This window comes from Lagenorhynchus albirostris, chromosome 12 (genome assembly GCF_949774975.1).
Source record: "Lagenorhynchus albirostris chromosome 12, mLagAlb1.1, whole genome shotgun sequence".
In the NCBI taxonomy this organism is placed as follows: domain Eukaryota; kingdom Metazoa; phylum Chordata; class Mammalia; order Artiodactyla; family Delphinidae; genus Lagenorhynchus; species Lagenorhynchus albirostris.
The window spans coordinates 18,354,273-18,379,486 of record NC_083106.1 but is presented as its reverse complement, the minus strand read 5'-3'; the positions used below and the strand labels follow the sequence as shown (position 1 = coordinate 18,379,486).

The following is a 25,214-nucleotide window of genomic DNA, read 5'->3' as shown; positions in this document are numbered from 1 at the left end:
TGTTTCTTTAGTAAAGAATACAGTTTAAACTTGTTTAACTCAGCATTTCCTAAAATTAATTTATTAAAAGATCTTTTTTGTTTTATTGTAAAATTCATTAAATTCCTTAATAAGAACCATGATTTTATTTAAAAACAGATTGAGAAACAGCATTTTCCCCTACAAATCTGTAGTTTTACCTGTAGTTTGTTTTTAATTTTACCTGTAGTTCTATTTTGAGTTAAGATAAAATTGGTTAAGCACATCACATTTTTCATTTTAAAGAAAATATGTATAATTGAAAAGTTTTCATGATTTTGATAAATAAAATTCAAAATATTACCTCATATTTCAGATGAAATAAATAATTTTGCTGAATTTCCCAAGATCAATCATGATAATTCTATGTGATCAACGAAAAGCTATGGCTCTTGTACAAAAGCAAAGCCCAAGCAACAAAATGAAATGCTAGGATAATCTGTGGCAAGCGTCCAATATTTCTAGAAAAATAATGAATTTTAAAACTTCTATATTTTCACATCTTCCCTAAAAACTCTGGTATGGAGAGATTCTCCCAGAAGTCATTATTCTGTCTGAGTGCTCATCCATCAGGACAACCAAGGATGGGGAACTGATAAAGAATCTAGTATTTTTATCTGCTTTTCCCCCGACAGAGCCTAAGCTATAGACAGGTGGGTTTTGGACATGCTCTCAGTATTCTCCCTGATGCCGCAACCTTGGTAGGAGAGACACAATTAACACACATGAAATTATGCATTTGTGAGAAACTGACTATGAAAGCTACAGAGCACTAGGCCAACATGAATTATTACTGTTGTTAGGGGGAAAATCCAGACGAGTGTTTCGCAATGTGTCTGCAGCTTATGGGAGATGTCTCCAACACGTGCAAGTTTGTCATTTACTGTAATCGTTTTTTGTCCAGCATAATCAGTGAGATATAGATTCCATGATCTCAGAGGGTTCTTTCAAAGTGAAAAATTCATCAGTCTTTACCTCATCTGTGTTACAAAATTCAGCCCTTAATAATGTTTGACTTATTTGAGCACAAAGTATCATCAAGAAGCTAACAGAGGCAAGGACTACAACAAAGGAAACCCTCGGTCCTCTCTCTTTAGGAGACACATGCTGCTCTTCACCGCACACTCCCCCGTGGGGCACTCCATACACATCTGCAGCATGGTGACCTTTGTCGTCGGGGATGAAGATGTCGTGCTACCCAACTTTGAACTGGTAAATCTTTGAGCAACTGTGATTTTTTTTGTGCCTTATTTTCAAAGATTTTGAACTAAATCATATTGCTATTTTGTTTTCAACTTACCGATTTTTTACTTTTTTTTTTTTACATCTTTATTGGAGTATAATTGCTTTACAATGGTGTGTTAGTTTCTGCTTTATAACAAAGTGAATCAGTTATACATATACATATGTCCCCATATCTCTTCCCTCTTGCGTCTCCCTCCCTCCCACCCTCCCTATCCCACCCCTCTAGGTGGTCACAAAGCACCGAGTTGATCTCCCTGTGCTATGCGGCTGCTTCCCACTAGCTATATCACACCTTCTTTATCCATTCATCTGTTGATGGACACTGAGGTTGCTTGGCTATGGTAAATAGTGCTGCTATGAACCTTGGGGTGCATGTATCAAACTTAAATGCTTTTGCACAGCAAAGGAAACCATCAACAAAATGAAAAGACAACCTATGGAATGGGAGATAATATCTGCAAATGATGCGACTGCCAAGGGGTTAATTTCCAAAATACACAAACAGCTCATACAACTCAATGTCAAAAAAACAAACAACCCAATCAAAAAATGGGCAGAAGACCTAAATAGACATTTCTCTAAAGAAGACATACAGATGGCCAACAGGCACATAAAAAGATGCTCAACACTGCTAATTATTAGAGAAATGGAAGGCAAAACCACAATGAGGTATCACCTCACACCAGTCAGAATGGCCATCATCAAAAAGCTTACAAATAATAAATGCTGGAGAGGGTGTGGAGAAAAGGGAACCCTCCTACACTGTTGGTGGGAATGTAAATTGGTGCAGCCACTATGGAGAACAGTATGGAGGTTCCATAAAAAACTAAAAATAGAGCTACCATATTATCCAGCAATCCCACTCCTGGATATATATCCTGCACATTTATTCAAAAAGGCACGAAAAGACACGTGCACCCTGATGTTCATAGCAACACCATTTACAATAGCCAAGACATGGAAGCAGTTTGTTTCCTTCTTTAGGTGATTTAACTCCCTAGGTGTTTAGTTATTTTAGTCTGTGAACTCATATTTCCCTGGCGTTACCAACTCCTCCATCTTATAAAAATTACTGGGGCTTACATCCAGGCCCCAGTATTCTTCAGTTCTAATGAAGAAGCAAAAGGGGATACAGACTGGCCCAGAACAGAGAGACTCAAGCTCCTCAGAGCCATACATGATCATTCCCAAAACTACCATTTAACCAGACAAGTTTTCTGGTCATGGTTTTATCTCAGGGAGAAACACCGTTAAGAAGAGAATTTCCCTAGGCTTCGGGGAGGTTGGGAGAAGGTCAGCAAGAAGTAAATGTGTTAAGGTGGCAAGTCAGTTTCATCTGTTCTCAACGGTTTCTCACCCCATTTTCATACCATTCCTCAAAATTTCTGCAGGGAACCGTGGAGCAATGATTGCACCATGGTGCCCCTAGGAAAGAGCAAAAACAGACTTTACAAAGTTTTCCTCCTACTTGACCCTCGTCGTGCTTCCTTCAAGCACCCTCTGCTCTGAGTAAGTTCTCCACCAGCCACCAACTACCCACCACACACGAGTCAAGATAATCTGCAAACACCTCAGTGTTTTCTCCATTTAAAAGAATAAGTTCCTTCCTGACATCCCTATCTCCTTGTTTTTATCGCTTCTTCAGAGTTTATAGCAGAAGGGAGCCAGCAGCCCACGCTAGTTTACCCTCTTGTATTTTTTATTTTATTGTTCTCTCCCTGAACACTTCTCTGCCCTTCAGTCGTCAAACTCCACACAGCTGTCAGACTAATTCCTAGACACTCTTCAGAACAAAGGCTGGATGTTCATACTGTGGAGAAATTTCCCCTGGCCCCCAAAGTGAGGTAGGTGTTGTTTCCATGCGTTCCTACTAGAGCAGGAATCATGTTCCTTGTTTTATATCCCTCAGACCATAGCACCTAGCAAAATGCTTTGATCAAGTAAGTCCTCCATAAATAACTATTGAGTTAGTCATAAAACAGATGTTTAATATATTAACAGAAATTAAATTGTTATAAACCTAGTTACACCTAAATAAGCAAAAGGGAGGCTGACCGCTATGCTTTGTCTTCACAGGAGAGCTACCGATTTACAGAGCAGGCTTTAACAATTTTGAAAGCTGTTGGACATGGCATCGCTAATTTCGAAGATAAGGCTAAACTTTCTGCAGCCCTGAAGGATCTACAAACAGCTCACTACCCTATTCCCCTCCAGGATAAAAAACTAACTGCACAGCACTTCCGGGTAAGCGTGTTCAGGCTGTAATGTTCCTAGAAGAGTATGTTCTGTTTGTAATAATGTTTCACATATTCGATGACCCCCAAAATCAGCCGAGAAAATGTTCTGGATGAAGACAGTTTTTTTGGGAAGTGATGTCAGCAATCAGAAACGAGAGAGTAGGAAGAATGAAATGAGAAAGAGGAGAATATTCATGAAAGGATGTGGTAATTACTGCTGTGGGCTACTGGGGCTCAATGCTCCAGGGAATCTTGATAAACTGTGTAGGACATCCCTTAGAAAGGTCCCCCTAGAGGATGAGGCGATTGTAACGTTTATCCACTGATAGATGGGTGCTCTCAGGAGTATTTATTTCCTCACACTTTCTTGGGGTTGAGTAGCATCCTGGCTTTACTGAAAGCCTTGAGGGAGTGAAGCAAAACGACTTTGTGGTACCCCCTGTACACTACTGACATTTTGAGCCAGATGATTTTTGCTGTGGTCCTGACCTGTCAGTGTCAGCATGGCTTGCCTGCACCCTCTAAATACCAGTTGTGACAACTAAAAATGATTTCAGACATTGTCAAGGGTCCCCTGGGGAGCAGTGTTGCTAGAGTTGGAAATTAAAATACAGGACACCTCGTTAAAATCTGTTTTACTAAAGACTTAATTTTTAGAGTAGTTTCAGGTTCATTGCAAAATTGGGCAGAAGGTATGGAGATTTCCCATTTATCCCCTGATGCCACACGTGCCTTCCCCATTATTTATCAACACCCCCCATAAGCGGTATGTTTGTTACAATCAATGAACCTACATTGATACATCAATCACTCAAAGTCCACAGTTTACACCAGAGTTTACTCTTGGTGTACATTCTATGGGTCTGGACAAATGTATAATAACATGTATCCATCACTGTAGTATCATATATAATAGTTTCACTGCCCTAAAAATCCTGTGTGTTCTGCCTAGTCATCTCTCCCTTCCCCCAAGCCCTGGCACCCATTGATCTTTTTTATTGTCTCCATAGTTTTGCCTTTTCCAGAATGTCATAAAGTATGTAGTCTTTCCAAATTAGCTTCTTTGACTTAGAAATACACATTTAAGTTCCCTCCATGTCTTTTCATGACTTCATAGGTCACTTCATTTTCATGCTGAATAATGTTCCATTGTCTGGATGTACCACAGTTTATTTATTTATTCACTTACTGAAAGACATCTTAGTTGCTTCCAAGTTTTGGCAATTATGAATGAAGTGGCTATAAACATCTGTGTGCAAGTTTTTGTGAAGGCATATGTTTTCAGCTCATTTGGGTAAATACAAACGAGTGTAATTGCTGGATCATGTGATAAGAGTATGTTTAGTTTTATAAAAATTATCAAACTGTCTTCGAAAGTGGCTGTACCATTTTTCATTCCCACCAAAATGAATGAGAATTTCTGTTGCTCTATATCCTAGTCAGGATTTGATGTTGTCATTGTTCCAGATTTGGGCCTTTCTAATAGGTGTGTAGTGGTATCTCATTTTAATTTGCATTTCCCTGATGACATACGATATGGAACATCTTTTGATATGCTTATTTGCCACCTGGATATCTTCTTTGGTGAGGTGTCTGTTAAAGTCTTTGGCCCATTTTTAATCAGGTTGTTTGTTTCCTTATCATTGAGTTTTAAGTATTCCTTTGCAAATATTTTCTCCCAGTCTATGACTTGTTTTCTCATTCTCTTGACATTTTCCTTACAGAGCAGAAGTTTTTAATTTTAGTGAAGTCGGCTTATCAATTCTTTCTCTCATGGGTCCTGGCTTTAGTGTTATATCCATAAAGCCATTGCCATACCCCGGTCATCTAGATTTTCTCCTATGTTATCTTCTAGGAATTTTATACTTTTGCATTTTGCATTTCAGTCTACTGTCCGTTTTGAGTTAATGTTTGTGAAGGGTGCAAGGTCTCTGTCTAGAGTCATTTCACCCAATTAAATTTTAATTTCATATAAACAAACAGTATGTGCAATATATAGCACATACTTATGTTAAAAATTACACTAAAAATTTATTTTCCCTGTTATTCCACTTTAACTGGGTATAAGGTGTTGTTGGGGATAGATAATTAAAAACAGGATCTCCTTCAAACCAGGAAGACCTCCACAAAGGTAGAAGAAACAGAAGATTGTTGAATAAGCGTTAAACCAGAATGTGATACCCGTCAAGGGCAATCTGCTAAAGAGATAGCAAAGAGCCAAAGAAACCTTACCCTTTTGTATAGCCCAGCAGATATTGCCCACTACCTACATGTTCTCAAGATAAAAGATAATTAGTCCCTTAAGTAAAGGGATTTGACAGCACCATTTGTTACACATAGTGAATCCTAAATTCACCTGCTATTTGGAGTGACCATTTGCATTACCTAACTGGGTTTATCCAAAAGAAACATAAACTTCTCATGCCTTTATGGCAGGAGGTATTTTTCCAAGTTGGTGGGAGCCTCCCACCAAGGTTAGGTTCCTCCCCTTCCACAGAAACTGGGGGATTGGGGTGCTATCTTCCTTGATGATTACATTTCAAAGAGATGACTTCCAGGTCCTTGAGAAAGATATTCCTGGATCTTAAAGCTGGCAAGATAGCTATCTAGCCTTTAAAAATATTTACATATATTTCAAAGAAGAAGAGAGAGAGAGAACTTAAAATTATAAGTTTTCTAAAGTGAATGCTCTAAGAAAAGAGAGGGGAAGAGTCTCTTCCCTTATGTTCCATAAGGAGAATTGTCTTGTTTTGTTTAAACTGGTATTTGCCCTTACAGTTTCTTGTATCTTATCTGTCAACCCTACCTGGGACACAAATCACTCCCAGTTGAAAATCACTCACCTCGGGCATGAGCAATCTCCAAAAATCTGCCATGACTTACCTCTTTAACTAGTCTGATTGGTCCTTAAGTTAATTCTGTCCATCCAGTCCTCAAGGTGGTGGCTCTAGATGGCTCTTGGTGGTAGTCATAAGCTCTAAAAATAAATAAATAATCAAATTATCATATAACAAGAAAGCTGTAGTATCCACTGCTACAGCTGGCCCTAAGGCCAGAATTGGTAGTCAACATCTCTCCTCTACCACCTTTCCCTTTCTTCCAGCCGCTCTAGTTGCTTGCCTGGTTGGTGCCCCAGACCTTCAATCTTGATGGGTACAGACCTTGACTGCCTTATTCTCATCAGGCTGAGATTGTTGTAATTAAGCATTCACTGTGGAAGCACCAAGAAGTGTCCCAGCAAATCCAGACATAATTCTTCTTGTCCCCATTATGTAGCAGAAACCTAGCCCCTCATGACAATGAGGATGAATTCTCCCACCACTCCATTATATTAGTTTCTTTTTTCCTGCTTGTCCACCAGGATGAGGATCTCAAAGCAACTAGGAATATATCAGAGTTTAGGTTTATTGTAAATCATACTGTGTTCCCTGGTGAAAATATTTCCTGCTATCCACCCCCAGGAATTAGGTCCTCCAGTACAGAAAGTCCCTGTTGTGGGGACAGAGAACACTAATTATTGAAAGTGGATCACTGGAAATGATGGTGAGAGAGGCCACTCCTACTTCTAATTTTTGAACCTCAGGCCAGTATATTATAGCTATTACAGTCATAGTACTGTGTATTGATCTTTGGTTTTATACAAATATTCTGTATTCTGGAGGATACTGCCTCAGTTTTGCAGGATGTCATCACCAGGCTGGCTTCTTAGCTGAGCCTTTTATATGCCTTTCCAATCTGCCAGGAATTTTATCAATCCTTTCTATGGTATATGTTAGGACCAGTGAGTCTCAAACATTCCCCAGTGATTAAATGTTCACTGTATTACTTGATCCTTGGTCCAAGGGGAATGTTAGGCTGGATCCATGTCTCTGTAACCCCTAAGATAACAATGCTGGCAGAGGCACCAAATACAGGGAAAACAAACTCATATTTTAGGTAAGTCTCAATTCTAGTAAGGATGAATCACCGCCCACCCCTCCTTGACAGAAGTCCACTGATATCAACTTGTCATGAAGTAACTGACTGTACACCCCGGAGGATGATACCATATTAAATAATGAGTCAGTTTTTGCGACCGACAGTTGAGACAGCTAAGCCTGGGTGAAAGAGAGCCCATACTGTTGGGCCCATTCGTCGTCACCATCTCTGCTATGAAGATTACTTTTGTATAGGCCTTTTGATGCCAGCCCAGATCTAATATGTAAGGGGTCTTTGTGCATGTATCACTTACACAAAAGGGAGCTATTTTGGTAATGAAACGTCTCCATTTTATACTTGTATATTACACAGTTACGTGACATTTTCCAGAGAGCCATGCTCCATAAATCGATTCCAAATTTGTCTACTGTAAACAATTCTAGACAGATGAGGTGCATCATACTATAAAGGTCCCATAGATAAGGACTCTCTCAGTAGTAAATAACATTTGTGCATTTGCTGGGAGGTGTTTCAGTGGCATGTTTACAACAGAATTGGACCAGGTGATCTTTCTTTCTTGGGATGCTCAAGTTTCCTGCAGATGCCGCTCTTGCATTGGATCCCACTCAAAGCTGATGGTCTTCAGAGTCACTCAATGAATGCACTGAAATAATACTCCCCAAAGCAGAATATTCTACTGCCCAAATGCAGAGAGGACCAGCAAGCACTGGCCTCTTAGTTATGTCTTAGCCTTTACCTTAGAGAGGATGTCCCAGCATGCCTAGCCTTCTGGACTCCTAAAATCTCCACCGATGTGGTAAGTCCATGAATCTCTGTAAGATTTATTCCCCACTCTCTAGCATGCATGTGTCTTAATGAAGGATTAAGAGTACTGGCCGCTTACTGCCCACAGTTCTGAGTTCACTGTTGTCACCCATATTCACGTGTAGACCAGACTCAAGCACTACCAAATGTCAGTATCACCAAAGACTCTGAACACTAATTTGTAACAGAGGGTATGAGGATTAACATTCATGATTTTTTCAAAAAAATTTTACCTTAGGTGTTGAACTATTTAGGGCATTTTATTAGGCATGTCACGAGGACACATCTAGCTTATTTAAGCCACAACGAGGAGCTGGATGTGCTGATTTGTTATAACAATACAGGGACATCTTCTGGACACATAAGAACAGGAATGACTCAGTGAGGAACTTTGAAGAGGGAAAAGAAGGCCCTCAGAACTTGTCTTCTCCATTTTTTCTCTTTATAAACATGTTTTCCCTCCTCTTAAGTTCACATCATGGAAAACACGGCTCCTAAATTTTTGTTTTCTCATACAAGGCCAGTTTAGAATATCTTGATCCTGGTGTCAAATTACTGGCCAAAGCACAGGGAACTCAATACTCTGTAATGACTTATATGGGAAAAGAATCTAAAACAGAGTGGCCATATGTATATGTATAACTGATTCACTTTGCTGTACACCTGAAACTAATACAACATTGTAAATCAACTATATTCCAATAAAAATTAAAAAAAAAATATTGGCTGAAGTGACAAAGATTTGCTCAGCTTGGGTTAGATGCTTGCTCGCAGGCTTGTCCACCATTGCTAGCTGATGGGGCAGGTACAGATACAGACTGTGGGACTAGGTCCCTGTTTCTATACATATGGAGAGAGGTGAGGAGTTGTCAGAAAATGTAGACTAAGCAGGAAATGCAATAGTCATATGCCTTTGCAGAGCACTGTATTTCACCAATTCTAAGACGAACATTGCTTTTCCCCTTTAATATCAGAATGAAATCAGAGTGTCTTATCATTGGTGGTTCCTTACAATCATTGCTGGCCAGGTGACCTCCAGAATTCTCTGCACACACATGGACATGGACTTGTTCATAAGAATTCATATCGTCTCCGTTTCAAAAGAAATATGTTTGACAAAAGCCTAATCCTTAGGGGAAGAGAATTAAATGGCATGGTAGAGCCTCTCGAAGAAATGTGAAGGGAAAGGGGTTCTCCTCACACCAGAATGACTCCCCCATGGCTCAGGAAAAGAGAGAGAGGGAGAGGTATGACTGGCTGAAAGTCACCACAAACAGTGCCCCAGGAGCGCTACCTAATTCACCAAGCACTTTACTCCCTGTGAACATGTAAATAGCTACAAGTAAGCAAGCAGAAATGTGCAGTGGCTGGTTGTTATTCCCAGTGGTATGACTGGATATATGGAATCCATCAGCATTTCAGGATAAAAGCCATGAAAAAAAAACTTGGAAGAAGGGATATGTGTTCTGGATGCGGTCTAAAAACCTTCCAGTGGTCCTCTTTGGTGAGATCAAGAACAACTCAGCATCAGCACTTCCTGAATGAGGGTTGGTGGCTTGAGAAAAACCCCAGGAAGAAAAGGAGAACACTCTTTAGACAACGGTGCATTTTCAAAGCCTTTGACAACACGAAGGACAAAACTGCATAGAAAAACACACGTTTAAACAAACAAACAAACAAACAAAACACACGTTTAGTGTTTACAAAAAGTGATTTACAAGAGTAGGAGTTTGAGTATGAATAAGTTTTCAGAATACTTAACCAATTTATGTAGTTTATTTTTTCATGTACGTTTAAGTGTGATACATGATGAAAAAGTTATGCCTAAATAAATTTAAAAGAGCTTTTTCAATAGGAAGTAAATACTCGTAAGTGACACGAAAGTGATTAAAAACTTTGAGTGGCATATTTTCTTTCTTGAAGCACAGGAACTAATAGTGTGTCTTATAATGGGTGGCATCTTGGGATAAAAGAAATCTGGTATTTAACTTGCTTAGGCATAAGAACCTTATTTTTTATCTTACACTATATCTCCTCAATCCATTTAATGTTATATTTTAATTGAATGTACATTATAAACATTGTTGTGGTGATTAAAGCTTATTAAGTTAAAATTAGTCAAATGATAAATAATTTTCATCTTTTACCAGATGAGGGAGTCTGCAAAGAGTCTTCTGCTAGATGGTGTGTATATCTGAGAAATAAATAGTTTTTATTTTTAGAGTATCTCAAGTATTTTTGAGCCTCTCTGGCCAGGTAAGGGTATTTTCTTGATTTAAAAAATATACTAGTGCATTTTATCTTTTTCAGGTTTTTCATATTTCTTTATGGCATTTAATGAAAAAAGCTCAAATAGCAAAACCTCTTCCCAACCTCAAATTTGCATTCCGTGCTATGGTTTTGGACTTGGACTTACTTGATTCTTCTTTGGAAGAGGCTTCTTTAGGTACTGATTAATTTTAGATATTTATGGAATTCCTAGCCTTATATGGGCTAAATAATTTGAGAAAAGTATACTCAAAATTTTTGTGGAGTAGGTAGAATGGGTCTATATTAACAGTTGTAGAGTTCAGGCTATGCCCTGAGAAGCTCAAAAGGTTCCAAAGATCTGACGTGTGTCCCCTGTCCCACATACATCCAGGGCAGCCCAGAATTTCCCAGTTTTATTTGTTCCTGACCTTAAAGAGCATGACAATCACTATATATACAGTAGCACTGGAGTAATTCAGGGAAGATTCTCTGATCTAAGTAACCCTCATTTCCTCCTCTTCCGATGTTCTATTCCCACCATTTTAACATTTTCTTTCAATTTTAAAGAACCTTCATGCTACTTTCACATAGGAATCAACACTAGTTCACTAAAGTGTCAATATTTAGTGTTTCCCTTCTCCAGAATGTTTATATTCTAAAAAAGAACCACCTGCAGAAGGCAATGTTAAATATAACAACAAATCTATCGTTGTGGCACTTTATACATTAGAGGGCTTTAATAGTTAAAGGCAGTGAAAATTGGGGTAGAGATTAGATATAACTTTCAGTCCAAAGTTTGTTTTTCTCTTTCCAGCAGAATGCTTAGATGTTAAATGGAATGTGCCAATAAGTGACAAAGAGTATTCTCCTGAGGAAGTAGCAGCAGCAATTAAAATTCAAGCCATGTGGAGAGGGACGTACGTCAGATTACTTATGAAAGCTAGAACACCAGGTATACTCTTTCAATCATTTATAAAATGAACTTGCATAAATAAGGATGAATATTTGTTTACGTGCTAACAAAAAGCATTTTAGAGTCATTCTACTTTACGGCTCAGCTAATTCTTTTTAATTCTATCAATATTGAATTTCCTTGAGTTCAGGATGCATGTCAGTACACTCATGCTTTTTTGTTCCTGGAATATAGTGCAATGCCTGGCACAGACTGAGCACACAACAAATACTGGCTGAAAGAATAAATGAATGAATGAATGATCAGCTGTATTTTCCCAATCTATCATGCGTTCTTTAAAAAACAGGAAACTGGCCTTTTTCTCCATCCATCCCCTTTGCCTAGCAGAATGCTTTAGCAGTCAATTTCAGCTAAGTCATAGACACATTTTGCATTTCTAGACCATTTTTCAAAGAATCGAATGAATGAATGAGTGAATGAATGAATGAATTTAATGAAGAAGCTTCCACATATGCCTGTGGTGACATACGTTTAGAAGGCATAAAATGCTTTTAAAGTATATTATTATATTTATTAAATCAAATATATTTATGCATATGAAGTAAACTTTCGTGAGGTCTATTTTAACAGCTCAAAATAATACATGCAGAGGCAAAAAAATTATATTCAATTATTTTCATTCTGCAATTTTTGTTAACGCTTTTAGAGAAAAAGCCTTGCCTCCAATAGAATTCTTTGAGTATTTTGAGACATTTTGTTGTAAACATATCTCTGAAACATTTAATGAGAAATATCAAAATGTTCATCTAAGCAGTAAAAACTATAGATACACAAGTGTAAAAAGAAACAAACTATATTGCATAGTTTTGTGGTAGAAAAATATTGCTGTCGCTTGATTTTTATATTTTTTTCTATCAGAAAAAAACTAATTATAAATTTATCCAATTAAATATGTGGTAACATACACATGTTGTCCATATATGCTGTAAAAGTTATATTCATACAATGATTGTTTTCTCTTTATAAAGACAAAAATCAGCAGCTTAATAATATTTCAATAGCATTTGCATTCTTTCACTCAACACATTTATTGAATAATTTTTGTGTGCACAGAACTGTTCTAGATTCTGGCCTTATAGAAAGAAATCAGTAAAACTGACAAGGTTTCTGCTCTGATGAATCTTGTGTTGTAGTGGTCACAGGCATATAGCAGAAAGTACATATATTAAGATACTGATTTCAGATATGAGTAAGTACTGTGAAGAAATTAGGATAATTAGAAAAACAGTTTCTGACATGTTAAATTCGAGGCACTTATTATGGATTTGCATTTTTCTTGCCAAATCAGCTCTTAAGCCATTCGTGGATTATGCTTTAGATTAAGCTTCAGTGAGATCCTGTTAGCCATTGTTTTTTAGAAAAATTGGATGGATTATTTTTTCTGACACAAGAGCTTTCATAAGGCTTTTTTTTGGTGTGATAAATGATCTCTCATTGTAAATGCTTTGATGAGTATCTTCAATTAGATCAAAGAGCATTTTATAATTTTTAAACTAAAGATGAAGGGAAACAGTATATAATTGTGAGCAGAGCTCTTGACTAGAGGTTCATAGCTTTATGTTTTAAACATGGTTTACTGCTAGTAAAGCTTCAGACTTTGGATATTACCTTACTGGTGAGTTTCAACTCCCTCACCTGTAAATGGAGGGCTTAGAACAAAATGATTTTTCAGGCACCTTACAGCCTTGATATTGCTACTTTTTATTGTTATTTTTAGGCACAAAGGAAAATACCAGTGTTGCAGATACTCTTCAGAAAGTTTGGGCTGTACTGGAACAGAATATAGAACAGTATGCGATTTCTCTCTTAAGGTAAAGCAGTGTAATGATGTTTCTTATTGTAACCTTTCTTATTGTTTCTTACAGTAACCTAATGATGTACCTTCCTTAAGGTAAAGCAGTGTAATGATCTTACTATAACTTCCAGTTCAAATGCTACTATATTTGTTGAGTTTTTCCTAATCATCGCAGCTAGAAACATACCATTGCTTCTGAACTTCCACACTTCCTACTTTTTGTTTGTCTTCATTGCACTTATCTAATACCCTAAGCATAAAACCTCTGAGAAGCAAAACAGAGTTTTTTTGAAGTCTTTTGGTGCTAAAGAGATAAAAGTTAGAGTTTAGTACCTGCTAGGGGAGAGGACTCCAGTAAACAATGAAAGTTGTCAGTTGAAATCCCTGGAGGACAACATTCTAGAAACAGGGACAAGTGTGAAGTAGATTGAGCCTTAGGAAAACTGCATTTTAACCACAAACCATGTTCAAAGCAGGATAATCTGAAAAAACTAAGAGAAAATCATATATATATATATATATATATATATATATATATATATATAAAAAAGAAGCAGACCACTTGGTGATGTAGGAGCTAGCAGACCAAATCTCTAAAGCTAAGTATTATGGAAATGCCTAAGAAAATAAAGGTTAAAGAAAGAGAAAATAAATTAAAAGTCTAGATTAATAAAACACAGTTAAGTGGAAATTACATAAATAAGATTTTTAACAACTGAAATTTAAAACTTTTTAATTAGTTAACAGCAGATCAGGAAGAATAGAGGAAGAGATTAGTGAAATGGGAGATAGGTCAATAGAAAAATAGTGGAAAATAAGGAAAGAGCTAAGGGACATGGGGAACATGCTTAGAAAGTCTAATATTTGTATGATTATAGTCCCAGAATGTAAAAAGATAATAGCTGATAAATTTCCAAAACTGATAAAATACATCAACCCATATTTTCAAGAGACTCTGCATGCATACTCCATGCAGGAAGGACACGAAAAGAACCAGACTCATTGTAGTCAAATTGCTGAAAACCAAAGGCCAAAAGAAAAACCTTCAAAGTAACCAGAGAAATAAGACACACTATTTTCAAAGGACAATCACACTAAGAGCCATATGTAAGAGTAAATTCTTAACCTTAGCAATGCAAAATGCAGAAGCTGGGTAATAAGCTTTAAAGAGTTCTAAGGTTCTAGCATTATTGTAGAAATGGTAAAATAATCTAGATGAAACACTGGTAGGACAAGGATACATAATACATTCGCTAGCAATATGCTAATGGATCCACAAGTGAATTTAAGAAATAAGATTAATCTTATACATATTCCAGAGAACAGAAAAAAAGAGGAGACATTTACCAACTCATAACCTTGATTTAAAAAACTCAACAAGGACAGTAAAAAAAAGTGAAATTGCAAACCAAATGCCCTCGTGAAATTAGATGAAAAAATGTAATAAAATATTAGCAAATCAAACTCAGAATTATATTAAAAGAATAATACCTTATAACCAAGTGGCTCTCCCAATCTAAGACGTGTAATAGTGGTTTAACATTAGGAAATTCATCAATTTGGCACATTAACAGGGAAAAGGAACAAATCACTCGGTTCTCTGGCTAGGTTCAGAAAAAACATTTGAAAAAATTTAACAAAAATTCAAAATTTTTAAATTTTTTAGCAAACTAGGATTAGAGAAGACTTTCCTTAATATGTTATGGTATCTACTATTTTTAAGCAATTACTACAAACATGATTAGTGGTGAAATTTTGAAAGCTTTTTCTTGAGTTTGAGAATGAGACAAAGACGCCTGACCAAACACTTCTATTCAAGATAGTCCTGGAATTTTGTGAAGGGCAAAAAGGCAATAAAGCAAAATAAAAGTCACTAGAGTTTGAAGGGAAGAAATAAAACCACTGTTTACAGGCAACATAGTTATATATGTAGAAAATGCCAGAAAATCTACATGAATTTATTAGAATTAATAAGAAAATTAAAGAAAGTTTCTGGATACAAGGTCAAAATGAAATAACGATTGGACTTATATTTATAAGCAAGAGACAAATAGAAAATTATGCATGTAAACATATAAAAATTTAAAATAACCTAAAGTTATTGAAAAAATTTCATGATGAGCCAAATGTCAAAATTTTTAATTTGGAAAAAATCCAAATTTGTATTTTCCCAACCCTGAGAGTGAGTACCTCACTCACCTCACCCAAGTCCCGACCTGTGGATACTGCTACCACCTGGTAATTCAGCTTGATTAAACTTTTGCTCCAGAAGCCTGTTTTCTAAAACGGGTACTCTTCTGCCTAAGACCCCAATTCTTTGGACAGACACAGAAAGCATGAAGAACCTCCTTCTCCAAACTGCTTCAACATTGTGAGGAAGATTTCTGGCCCAGAAATTACACCTAATTTTCATGCAAATGGAGTGCTAAAATCATGTGTTGCCCTATTAGGGACTCAGGTCAGTTCACTATGGAGGTGTATTTGAAACACAGGCATAACTCCTTCAGGGAGCTGGCGTTCCTCTCCATGTGTTCCTTCTACCATAGCCAAGAGCATTTCCCAGAAAGAAACTCAGCGAATATCCAGTACAGATATTGGCCATGCTCTTTCAATAGTTTGAGTTGCACACCCCAATCTACTGAACGGATGAAACTCACAAGTCTCACCCATCTTTAAACTTAAATGTCAGGAGCATCCAAAGCTACCTCCTCATCCTAGAAGGCATTAATTACACAGTCAAAAGCACATCTTTTAGTATAAGACCTAATGCTAACCCCACTTCTACTAATTATCAGATGTGTGACCTGGGGTAAGTTTCTTATCCTCACTGAACATAAAATTAAGTTTTTTTCATCTGTAATATAAGGATAATAATATCTACTTCATAGTATTATTCCTTTATAAAGCTGGAAAGATAAATTAAGGTAATCCTGGAAAATTATTTAGCACAATGCTACAGATTGAGCCATTACACAACATTAGCTATTATAAATATTGCTATTAGTAGTAGTAGTACATGAGTAACTTTGAGGTCCTTGAGCCTAGCCTTGCATTCTCAGACCTGTAGGGGCACAACTTCAACAGCTGACTTTGGGCAAGGCTCAGTTTTCCAATATAACTTGCTCTCTGTCCTAGGATGCAAAGTTAAAACTAAATCTTTTGATTATGTCAGGGATATCTCTCTATGGGTCATTTAAGATATTCCACATGGTACATCAGGATTTTGATGGTCCTATACTCATTAGAATTTCCTGAGGTATATGAAAAATAGTAGAATGTGTGATGGAAACAGTGACAGTCTGGAAAGCCTTTAAATTGCACCCTTCTCTTAGAATCGTGGTGGGACCCACGATTGCACTCAGTTCCCTATGTGGCCTGCTCAGTTCCTGTACTGGCTCAGCCAGCTCCTGCACTTAGACTCAGCCAGCCCCCATATGATTGACAGGGGTACTCTGCATTGACTGACCATCACGTCATACTTCCTAGTGAGGGTGATCAGGTTATTTATCAACCAAACTGGGACACTTTGACAGGGAATGAGGGAGCACTATTAATAATTATGCCAGGGATATGAGCCTATACCAGGACTGCCCCAGAAGAATCAGAATATATAATTGCCCTGGTCTTTGTTCTTGTCATTATTTTGAAAAGCTTTTAAAAATCCTTCCGAATATAAACCTGTCATTTTCCTCCCACCACCAAAGACCAGTGATCAAATGGAGCATGTGAATCCTATCCTCTGTGAGGATCTCTATGGCTCTGCTTCCCCATGACAGTACAGTTGAGCCATCCACCTTCTGGAAGCCAAGAGCACCTCTAGCTCTGTCTAGACCTCTAACAGAGAACCATTCCTATGGCCGTTATAGCTTCTGTCCCAGCTAATACCCAAGACATTGTATAAAAGACCTGAGATTCCTGGTGCTACTGAGGCTGGGTCCGGTTCCTGGCAGAGTGGGAGGTACAGGACCTGGAGGATCTCTCTCATCACTTCCATCGTGTTCTGGAATATGCCACAGGCTTCCAGGGGTCAAACATGGAGAAACCTCAGCTGCACCAGAAATCATGTAGAAGGAAAACTCTGGCACTCTCCCCTTGTTTGTGGCCTCTATTTTCAGGGGTTTTTTTAGTCTTTTTTTCCAAATCCATTCCTCACTTTAAACTCCATTCTAGTATTGAGTCTCCAGTCAACCCCAGACCTTCAGTGGCTTCCACCCAGTTTTATTGCTAGTTTGCCTGCTTCTAGTTTCATCACCTTTATAGGTTGAACTTTAGTGCTGATTTCCCATCTATAAATTTCAGTTACTCCTCAGATCATGAATTAGGTTCTCTCTTGACTAAGAACTTCAAATAACTTTGGGCACCTTTGATAGACATCATGGTTAATCTGGAATGGGCTCTCCTGCTTTGGTGCCGTGCACCACGAGCCCCCATTTGATGAAGGACTCAATCTAGCCAACAATGTACTACGATATTTTATGCTGTTTTTTGCCTATTTCTTTTTTGTAAATAGAATTTATTTTAAAAGTTGTTTTGCCATTGGTACTTAAATTATTTTTACATTTTTAGACTAATGTTTAAAAGTAAGTGCAAGTCTATGGAATCTTATCCATGCTATCAAGATGAAGAAACTAAGACTGCTTTTGCTGACTACACTGTGACTTATGCAGACCAGCCACCAAATACTTGGTTTATAGTATTCAGGTGAGGCTATCATATTGGCAAGTAATATCACTCTTAAGTGGCATGAAATATTCATATATACAGAGCTTTCTTTATGAATCTTTATGATAGTAGTAAAAGTATTAATATGAACGTTTAAGTTGCTTTCAGAAGTTAGTTAAAATTTCTTCCATATCTGCTATGCATAAATGAGATATTATAGAAATTTTTATTCATGTTTCTTTAAACAAAATATGAAGACTATGAAGTGTTGTTAGATCTTTTTATGAGTATGGTAAACATAATAAAATAAATTGAGACGCTTTCCGTATATAAATAAATTTACTAATTTCGAAGCAATAGCCTATTAGGTAAGAGTCACAAACTACTTATAAATGGGATTTCTTAAAAGGTTTGCATTTGCATGACAAAATAGTGTATCAATAAGAATTTTAAAGGAAAACAGTATGCATGCTTTTAAGTTATTTGCAACTTTAAACTTATGTTTTTATTTCTTAGCATCAAACCTAATTTCAAACTTTCTTTATGATTCATGTCAAGGGAAAGTTCATGCTTTTGTAATTACAGAGAAACATTTTTGGTTCCTCAAGATATGACTTTGGTTCCCAAAGTATATACTACACTTCCAGTCTGTATGCTCCACGTTGTTAATAATGACACAATGGAACAAGTGCCAAAGGTATTCCAAAAAGTGGTGCCTTATCTTTATACTAAGAATAAGGTAGGTGTAAAATTTATTCTCCTCATGTGATAGAATAGCAGTGAGAAGTCAGCACCCTGAGAGGTTCCAACAGAAGGTAGAACAGATGTGTTTTCAATCTACATAACAGAGGAATAGGGTCCTGGTCTTTCTCCATGGAAGTCCCATGTATTTGACAGCAAAAGGTAATTAATGCGAGTGCTAGAACATTCACCTTTTAGCCCTCCTTCTTATCTTTTATCCAAAGAAACTATGACAAAAGGAAAAGTTAGAAATTCTCATTATTAAAATCATACAAACCCTTAAAATGAAAATGGAGGTAAAGAGCACATTTATTCCTATCCCTAAACCAAACCAAAGCAGCAGGTTTTCTCAGTTTCCCAGTGGGTTTTTTATTCTATTCCTAAACATGTCAGAAGATTGTGATTACACAGCCACTCACCATCCCAGCAGCCCCAGTCTTTTCCAGGGCTACCCAGATTCCTTCAAGAATAGACACTCTTGGCACATTACTCCTGCTGAATACAGACCCTGATGGTTGATGTCCACGCAAATCATGTTACTTCTCTATTTACCTGAACCTCATTTTTGTGTTTCCAGTCATTCCTTCTAAGAGGGAAGCACGATAAAAGCTAGTGTATACCTGCACTGTAAATCAGATCTCCTGTAGCTCTGATGTTCCATTCTCTAGCTGTATGGCTTTGAACCTCTTTATTTTTCTCTTTGAGCTGTGGTTGTGACTGACTTCTATGGTTCTATGCATTATTTTGTATAAATTTAGACATATCTACCTGATGAATACTGGTTTATAGGAATAAAAGATATAGAATATCACTCCTTAAAAGAACCCGATAATTCTTTTGAGTTATTTTAAGAATTTTTTAAAATAAGACTTTATTTTTCAGAGTCAGCAAAATTGAGAGGAAAGTACAGAGATAGCCCTTATACCCTCTTCTCCCCCACATGCACAGCCTTCCTCATTATCAACATCCCCTACCAGAGTGGTGCATTTGTTACAGTTGCTCATTTTACATTGACACATCATCATCACACAAAGTCCATAGTTTACATTATGGTTCGCTGTTTGTACCTGTGTTGTACCTTCTATGGGTTTAGACAAATGTAAAATGACATGCATCCATTATTATGAGATCATGCAGAGTATTTTTACTGCCCTAATAATCCTCTGTGTTCCACTTATTTATCCACCCACCCCAAGCCCTGCCAACCACTGATCCTCTTACTATCTCCATAGTTTGTTTTTTTGTCTTTTCCAAAATGTCATAAAGTTGGAATCATATAGTACATAAGAGAACTTTTCAGATTGGCTTCCTTCACTTTAAAACTTGCATTTAAGCTTTCTTCGTGTCTTTTAATGGCTAATAGCTCATTTATTTTTAACGCTGAATAATATTTCATGTCTGGATATACCACCGTTTATTTATCCATTCACCTACTGTAGAACACCTTGGCTGCTTCCAAGTTTTGGCAATCATGAACAAAGTGTGCATGTTTTTGTATGGACATAAGTTTTTAACTCCTTTGGGTAAATAACAAGAAGCATAATTTCTGGATCATATAGTGAGAAACCGCCAAACTGTTTAGTTTTGTAAGAAACCACCAAACTGGCCTCCAAAATGTCTGTAACGTTTTTCATTCCTGCAGCAATATATGAGAGCTCCCATTGCTCCATACCCTCCTCAGCATCTGGTGTTGTCAGTGTTCTGGATTTTGGCCATTTTAATACCTGTGTAGTGTTATTTCATTGTTGTTTTAGTTTCTCTGATGTCATATGATGTGGAGCATCTTTTCGTATGCTTATTTGCCATCTATATTTCTTCTTTGATGAGGTGTCTGTTAAAATATTTGGCCCATTTTTAAATCAGGTTGTTAGTTTTCTTATTATTGAGTTTTAAAAGTTTTTGTACATTTTGGAAACAGTCCTTTATCATATGTGTCTTTTGCAAATATTTTTTCCCAGTCTATGGCTTGTCTTCTCATTTTCTTGACATGTTCTTTGACAGAGCAAAAGTTTTTAATTTTAATAAAGTCCAGCTTCATTAAAATTCATGGATCCAGTTTCGTGGACCATGCCTTTTTTGTTGGATCTGGAAAGTCACTGCCATACCCAAGAGATTCCTAGGCTTTCTCTTATGTTACCCTCTAAGAGTTTTATAGTTTTGTATTTTACATTTTGGTCTGTAATCTGTTTGGAGTTAATTTTTGTGAAGGGTGAGGGTCTGTGTCTAGATTCTCTTTTTTGCTTTGGGTGTCCAGTTTTTCCAGCACCATTTGTTGAAAAGACTGTTTTCGATCCATTGTATTGCCTTTGCTCTTTTGTCAAAGATCCGTTCACCATATTTATGTGGGTCTATTTCTGGGTCTATTCTATTCCATTGATCTGTATGTCTGTTACTTTGTCAAAATGACACTGTCTTAATGATGGCAGCTTTATAGCGAGTCTTAAAGTCGATTAGTTTCAGTTCTCCAACTTTGTTTTTCTCTTTCAGTATTGTGTTAGTTATTCTTGGTCTTCTCTATATAAACCTTACAACCAGTTTGTTGGTATCCATAAAATAGCATGCTGAGATTTTGATTGAGATTGCATTAAATCTATAGATCAAGTTGGAAATAACTGAAATATTCACAGTGTTGATTCTTCCTATCCATGAACATAGAATATCTCTTCATTTTTTAGTTCTCCTTTGACTTTGTTCATCAGAGTTTTATAATTTTTTTCATACACATTTTGTACATATTTTGTTAGATTTATATCTAAGTATTTCAGTTTTGTGGATGCTAATGTAATTTGTTTTTAATTTCAAATTCTACTTGTTCACTGTTAAACTATTTTAGAGATTTTAGGATTTTAGGAAACTTTTTAAAAATCAGGGTAATTAAATTTTTCATGAAATCATTTAATCCATTTATATCTATACATAGAGGTGTGTGGCTGTGTATAACTATTGTTAAAACTTTATATTTTACTAATGAGTTTTTATACTATTTCATTATAATTTAAAAACTCATCTTTTATTAAAAGCTTATCATTTTTTTCTATTTTTCATGATACAAATTTTCTCAATAATGCAGTCTGATGTTACTAAATTTGAAGATATTACCAAATTGTAAACTGGACTTGAATCATTTTTAGTTTGTATTAAATTTTGCACATTTACTTCACATTTACATTTTATTAGAAAATCTGATAGACAATATTTTTGTGTGCAGTTATGTATATTTGGAGTTATATACTTAAATGTAATTTTTAAAAACTCAAAGTCTGTGCACCAATATGTTATTTTTCTCATTGCTTTGAAAGAGTATTTATATTTCAATTAAAAATAGAAGAATTTGCCAATAAAAGACAATTTCTGTACATCAAACAGGTACTCAAAAACTGAAGTTATTTGACCCTAATATAATTTGACCCTCCATACAACTCCCTTTTGCACTATATTTATTCTCCCTTATGTCCTAGTAAATAGCAATTTATTAAAAATTATAGCTTGGGAAATTTATTGATAAACCTTGCCTCTCTCCAGCAGAATATCTTGGGTTAAACCAAACACTATAAGAGATAACTAGTTCTATGTTAACAAACTTGTCTTCACACCAGGAACAATTGATGGGTTATTTTTATAATGTCTGTTTGTCAAGTTTGGCCTAGATTTCCTTTTGAATATAAAAATTTATTTCATCTGTGATTGGAAATCAAAAGTCCCAAAGATCCATATGAAAAAGATGATATCATTCAAAGGGAGACTCTATCAAGATCATAGATGTCATTAAATTCTAGAGATGAGCTCTTTACTTCACTAGATAAGTATACTAATATTAATCATATTAGCCACTGATACTTAATTTTTGTAGCGATCTTTAAGGATATTTAGTTGAACCACATAAGAATCTGATTCTTGTTTATATCTAGCATATAAATTTTGGGTTTGGTTTGGGTTTTGTTTAGTAACCCCAGTGAAGACCTCCCTTTCTAGACTAAACTTGAATTTGGGGGGTAGCTTTAAATGACACATTTTGAGTCAGTATGCAGAAAAACACTCTATCTCCATTTAACTATTATTTCTAAACTGTAAATTTAGGATTGCAACAAGCATAGCCATTCCCTCTGTCAAATACCTCCTTCTTCTAACCTCTCACTGTGGGTCTTTTTAGAATAAAATAGAATGAGGAGGAGAATATAGAGCTGTATGAATACAAGAATAGCTTCAGTCATCCTTCTTGTGGTATGGTTTTCCTTTCGTCACAATTCTTGATCTTTGAACATTTCTCCAAATTATCTAAGTCTCCTCTAAAATGTAGTTCCCAGAACTAAATGCAGCCTCTAAAGGGAATTCCAACCCATCTGAAGGAGGATCATTACTCCATTGTTTTGTAGCCCATGATTGCATTCGCATTTTGGCACTTGCTAGGCATTTGACACATATGTAGCCTATTTTAGGTCAACTTTTTCTAACATATGTCCACAGAACTAGTGTCTAAGGTTAAAAAAAAATAAAAACACCTGGTTACACAGTTAATCCTTTAGAATTGTTTGACATATATTTTTTCATAATTTTTCAAAGACCATAACCTGTGATTTGAAATACTTATCTATGAGGTTTCTCAGTACTCAGTACTCGATTATGTTACTCTTCTATTACAGGGTCTTGAGGTCGGTTTAGAGTCACCAGGTCCTCTCAAAATCCTATCACTGGTTTAGCTTTAGACTTTCACTTACCAATATCCATCCTACCATTTTATAAACTTTTACTCCTCTCAAAGCTGTTCTCTGAGTCTAGACAAACACAAAATCAGAGTCATGTAATTTTATTTTGCTTCTTTAATAGATTACTACCACAAGCCCAAATAATAACAAAAACAGCAATAAATCTGCACTTTCCTGATAAAAACACTTTAGCATACATGATTTATCTTCCTTTTCTTCTTGCCCCAAACGTAATGTCAAAGGTCCTTATGGGTGTTGCAATTCTGATCTTATTACAGGTTTTGGAATTTTGGTTAACATTCCTAGGTGTTTTTTGCAATGTTATGAATTCATTCTGTCTTGTGTATTTCTAATTTTTGTTCCTAAAAATCTAGACACATTGGAGAGCTTCCTCTGCATCAGAGAGCAACTGGAATACAAATCTATATTCTTCTGTCTTGTTAGAAATGTATGGAATTATAAACTCAGAATTACTTTGAACTTTTGTCTGTTAGCACTTTCCCAGGTTCCTTAACTGCTTCTTTTCTCCAACCTAAAGAGCTCATCTCCAGGCTCACATCTGGGTTCCATGGAACCAGATCTGCTGCTAATTTGATAGCTTTACCTGCTAATGGTCATCCTAAGGGCACTACATTTCCATAAACTCTTCTGCCTTTTTCATCTCATATTTAGAAAGATGATACTGAGAAGACAGGGAAATCAAGTAGGAAGCTATTGGGCTAATCCAGGATGATATAATGATAAAAATCTGCCTTAGGAAGCATTAGGAGAATTAGCAGGAAATGTAGTAATCATCTACCACAGTTAAGCACTTTTTTTTTTATAGCTAGGGAACCATACAAACAAAAGTGTTAGAGTTTTCCATTTTCTCCAAAAACATGTAAGATAGCAATTTTTGAGAGGGATTTCAAAACATGCTAGTGATTTGTTGATTATCAATAGATTTTAGGATCTTTATGTATATTAAAATAATAAAGACTTTTAATACTGTGAAATCATCTATTGTACCTTTGAGAGACTAGTGACAATGTCACTTACTTCTGTGTAATTCTTTTTTCCTGTAGAAAGGATATACATTCGTGGCTGAAGCATATACTGGTGATGTGTATGTAACATCCTCACGATGGAAAATGCGCCTCATTGGTTCTTATCATCCACTCCCATGTCTGTCTCGAGATCCTCCATGTAATATCTTTACCATAAAGGAAATCAGAGATTACTACATACCCAATGATAAGAAAATTGTTTTCAGGTATGTGACACAAAGGAAATGCATTCCTTTGAAAATATTAATAATTTTTGTATTAAAAATTGACTTTAAATTTAAATATTTTATTTTAAATATTAATATTACCAAAATCAGTAAATTTTCTGTAAAATCCTGGGTGAATTTTGAACTTCACTTTTATACTCTTTTGGAAACAACACAGAGAGTAATGTGATTATATAAATGTTATATAAGATCAAGCCTATGTTGCACATAATGGTTTCTTAGTCCTCATCGTATTTGACTTTCATTGAACATCCTAACACTCTTCCCTCTTTTTACTCTCTCCTCGTTCTGTTCCATCTCTAACTCTTCTCTTGTGTAGGTTTCTCCTTATCTGCCAACTCATCCTTCTTTTCATACATATTTATATATTCTCCATAAATAGCCTCATCATGGACTCCACTCTCTTTCATTAATCAGCCCTTCTGATTCTCATTCCTTCATACCTCTCATCTCTATGCCCTCCTCTTTATTCTCAATGTCCTCCACTACTTCAGGGCCTCATTATATTTTGTCTATAAAAATGCTGTGTCCATGTCTCCATTATATTCACTCTTCATTTTTAACTATTTCTCTG

At 36.2% G+C, this 25,214-nt stretch overlaps 1 protein-coding gene across 1 annotated transcript in view; it reads left to right on the top strand.

Annotated features, from left to right (window-relative positions):
- ADGB (androglobin) overlaps positions 1 to 25,214 on the top strand; it is a 172,590-nt gene that overhangs the window by 107,075 nt on the left and 40,301 nt on the right. Inside the window, exons 20-27 of the mRNA XM_060167518.1 lie at positions 1,116 to 1,230; positions 3,340 to 3,507; positions 10,554 to 10,689; positions 11,308 to 11,445; positions 13,184 to 13,277; positions 17,828 to 17,962; positions 18,509 to 18,662; positions 24,432 to 24,619. Of these exons, the coding sequence (XP_060023501.1) occupies positions 1,116 to 1,230; positions 3,340 to 3,507; positions 10,554 to 10,689; positions 11,308 to 11,445; positions 13,184 to 13,277; positions 17,828 to 17,962; positions 18,509 to 18,662; positions 24,432 to 24,619 (1,128 nt within the window). The remainder of the gene's footprint in view (positions 1 to 1,115; positions 1,231 to 3,339; positions 3,508 to 10,553; positions 10,690 to 11,307; positions 11,446 to 13,183; positions 13,278 to 17,827; positions 17,963 to 18,508; positions 18,663 to 24,431; positions 24,620 to 25,214) is intronic.